This window comes from Apteryx rowi, unplaced genomic scaffold, assembly GCF_003343035.1.
Source record: "Apteryx rowi isolate R43461 unplaced genomic scaffold, aptRow1 scaffold_1343, whole genome shotgun sequence".
NCBI classification, from domain to species: domain Eukaryota; kingdom Metazoa; phylum Chordata; class Aves; order Apterygiformes; family Apterygidae; genus Apteryx; species Apteryx rowi.
Window position 1 is genome coordinate 46,663 of NW_020447579.1, and position 2,736 is coordinate 49,398.

At 72.0% G+C, this 2,736-nt stretch overlaps 3 protein-coding genes across 5 annotated transcripts in view; 1 reads left to right on the forward strand and 2 right to left on the reverse strand.

The window, feature by feature from the left end:
- Positions 1 to 2,693, reverse strand: part of SH2B1 (SH2B adaptor protein 1) — a 7,058-nt gene extending 4,365 nt beyond the window's left edge. The window contains exons 1-2 of one of the 3 annotated variants that reach the window (XM_026056910.1): positions 2,481 to 2,693; positions 2,077 to 2,353 (exon numbers count right to left, since the gene is read on the reverse strand). In XM_026056910.1, coding sequence (XP_025912695.1) covers positions 2,077 to 2,127 — 51 coding nt within the window. In that variant the 5' untranslated portion in view covers positions 2,128 to 2,353; positions 2,481 to 2,693. The remainder of the gene's footprint in view (positions 1 to 2,076; positions 2,354 to 2,480) is intronic. The other 2 variants (XM_026056911.1, XM_026056914.1) reach the window with 2 other exon arrangements.
- LOC112961592 (SH2B adapter protein 1-like) lies at positions 3 to 866 on the reverse strand (the record flags this gene model as incomplete). The annotated part of the gene is made up of 2 exons (XM_026056929.1): positions 773 to 866; positions 3 to 619 (listed from the first exon to the last, which is right to left on the reverse strand). Coding segments are annotated over exons 1-2 (711 nt in total), but the record flags the coding sequence as incomplete, so codon positions are not given.
- ATXN2L (ataxin 2 like) overlaps positions 2,358 to 2,736 on the forward strand; it is a 7,691-nt gene continuing 7,312 nt past the window's right edge. Inside the window, exon 1 of the mRNA XM_026056907.1 lies at positions 2,358 to 2,364. Within this exon, the coding sequence (XP_025912692.1) occupies positions 2,358 to 2,364 (7 nt within the window). The remainder of the gene's footprint in view (positions 2,365 to 2,736) is intronic.

Sequence of the window (2,736 nt, forward strand, 5' to 3'; positions counted from 1 at the left end):
TCGTGGCCGGCGGCGGGCGGCTCGGCGACGCCACGCCACTGCAGCATGCCGCGGACGCTGCGGCCCACGCTGCGGAGGGAGAAGCGCTTGCGCAGCTTGGTCTTGGAGCCGGCGGTGGCAGCAGCGGCGGCGGCGGCGACGTCCTCGGAGCTGCGCGACTGGCCCCCCGGCAGCCCCGGGGCAGCGGGCTCCAGCGGCGAGGCCGCCGACGACTCGCTGCAGGTCTCGGAGGCATCCCGGGGGCGGAGGGCGCCCGTGAAGGGGGCGATGGCGCAGCGGGGCGGGGAGGCGTCCCCGCCGCAGGCCCGCGTCACCTCGGCCTCGAAGTGCTCCACGAAGTGCTCGGCGAAGCGGCGCGAGAAGGCGGCTTCGGCCCCCGGCGCCCCAAACTGGGGGTTGTCACTGACGAAGGCCCGGAAGCGGCGGGCGAAGTCGCGGGCGGCAGCGCGCGCGTGGGCCTCGCAGAAGTCCCGCCAGCCCGGTGGCGGCGCTGGCGGTGGCGGCGTCGCCCCGCCGCCCCCCGCGCTGCCGTTCATGCCGCTGGCGGCCCCGGGGGGCCCGGGCGCCCCCGAGGCGCTGCGGACCCCGCTGCTGCCCCGGCGGCCGCACTCGTCCTCACCTGCGGGGGTGCAGAGGAGGCAGTCGGGGGGCGGCCGGGGGGTGGCAGGGACCCCAGAGCCTCCTCCTCACCCCAGGAGCCGCACGTCCGCTCCCCGCATCCCCAGGACCCCTCGGGGCTCCCCTGAACGCCCCAGGACCGTGCAAGACCCACCGTCCGCCCCACTACGGCGGTCCTGCTCCCGCAGGGACCCCACGGGGTCGTCCCTGGCCCCCAAAGTCCTGGATCTGCCCTCCAGAGCCCTCATTCTCCATCCAGGACCCCACAAGGACATCCCTTAAGCCCGAGAGCCCTCAGATCTACTCCCCAGGCCCCTCTGTGACCACACAGGGCTGTCCCTGACCCCCCAGAGCCCTCAAATCTGCCCCACAGACCCCTCATTCTCCACCTGGGACCTCCCCAAAGCTTCCAGATCTGCTCCCCAGAGCACTCCTCCTCCCACTGGGACCCCACAGGGCCATTCTTGCCCCTCAAAGTTCCTGGATCTGCTCCCTAGAACCCTCATGCTCCATCCAGGACCCTACAAGGTCATCCCAGACCCCCTGGAGCTCCCAGATCTGCCCCCCAGACTCCTCTGGGACTCCACACAGATGTTCCTGGTCTCTCAGAGCTCCTGGACCCGCCCCCAGATTTCTCCATCTCTTTCTGGGACCCCACAGAACCATCCCTGACCCCCCAGAGCCCCAAGATCTGCCTCTCAGACCCCTCCAGAACCACACAGGACCATCCCTGACCCCCCAAAGTCCCTGGCTCTGCCCCCCAGCACCCTCTTTCTCCATCCAGGACTCCACAGAGCCATCCCTGACCGCCAGAACTCCTGGAAGGCCCCACAGACCCCTCCTCTCCCCTCCAGAACCCCACAGGGCTGTCCCAGACCCCCCAGAGCCCCCAGACCTGCCCCACAGACCCCTCCTCTCCCCTCCGGGACCCCACAGGGCCGTCCCAGACCCCCCGGAGCCCCCAGACCTGCCCCACAGACCCCTCCGGGACCCCGCAGGGCCGCCCCCGGCCCCCTCGGCCCCGTTCCCCCGACTCCCCCCCGTCCCGCGGGACCCCCCGGGCCGTGTGGGACCCCCCGGCCCCGCCCCCCGGGGCCCCTGCCCGGCCCCCGGCGCCCTCCCCCGGCCCCAGCGCTGACCATGGCGGCCCCGCCCCGCCCCGGCTCCGCGTCGCTGGTCCCGAGTGCGAACGGGGCGGGGGGAGGGGCGGGGGCGGCCTGACCCAGCCCCCCCCGCGGCTTCCACTTCCGGGGCTCGCCGCTCTTCCGCTTCCGCCTCCCGAGGGAGCGCCGGGGGGTGGAACGGGTCAGAGCGCCCCCAAGTGACCATAGAGAGGGGGCGGCACCGACCAGAGCACGCGGCCCGGGAGCATTGAGATGGAGCAAGTCGGTGCAGAGCGCCCCCCTTCGCCGGAGCACAGCGAGGGCAAGAGAGACCAGAACGCTTCCAACTGCTCACCATAGAGACGGGCCGCGCGGGAAAGCAGCGCCTCTTTCTGCCGCTGGTCATAGAGCAGAAGCCTGAGTGTAACTAGAGTGGCTCTATGAGAACCATAAAGCTGAGAAGACGGAGGCAACCAGCGGGCCCCAAGAGAGCCATAGAGAGCCAGTTCTTCTTCTTCCACGCCTAGACTGTCTCAGCCGCTCGGTGCGACCATAGAGAGGCGAGGCTAGAGAGCACCTCCGCACTAACATAAACACCATAGAGCCAGCTCGTGGAGGACTAGAGCGTCACCCTGCATGAAACGTAAACTATAACGCTTAGCGGCGGGCGGGGCCAGAGCGCCCCCCAGTGCTGGGTGTCGCCATGGAGACCCCCGTTACCGCGCCGGGGGGGACACACACACCCGTTCCCGCCGGTACCTGAGGCGCGACAGTCCCCCGGCGGGGTGGCGGGTCCCCGCGCCGGTGGCGGTGCTGGGCGGCCCGGTGCGGGGGGGAGGGAAGAGAGGGGTGCGTGGCTGAGGCGAGAGCCGGGACTCGTTCCCCCCCCCCGCGGTGATTCGGCCGGCGGAGGGATCCTGCCGGCTGCGCCCGTGTCCTCACGTGCCCCGCCGCCCCCCCACCCGCGGCCGGCCGCGAGGCGAGGCGACGCACGGCGCATGCGCTCCGCTGCGCA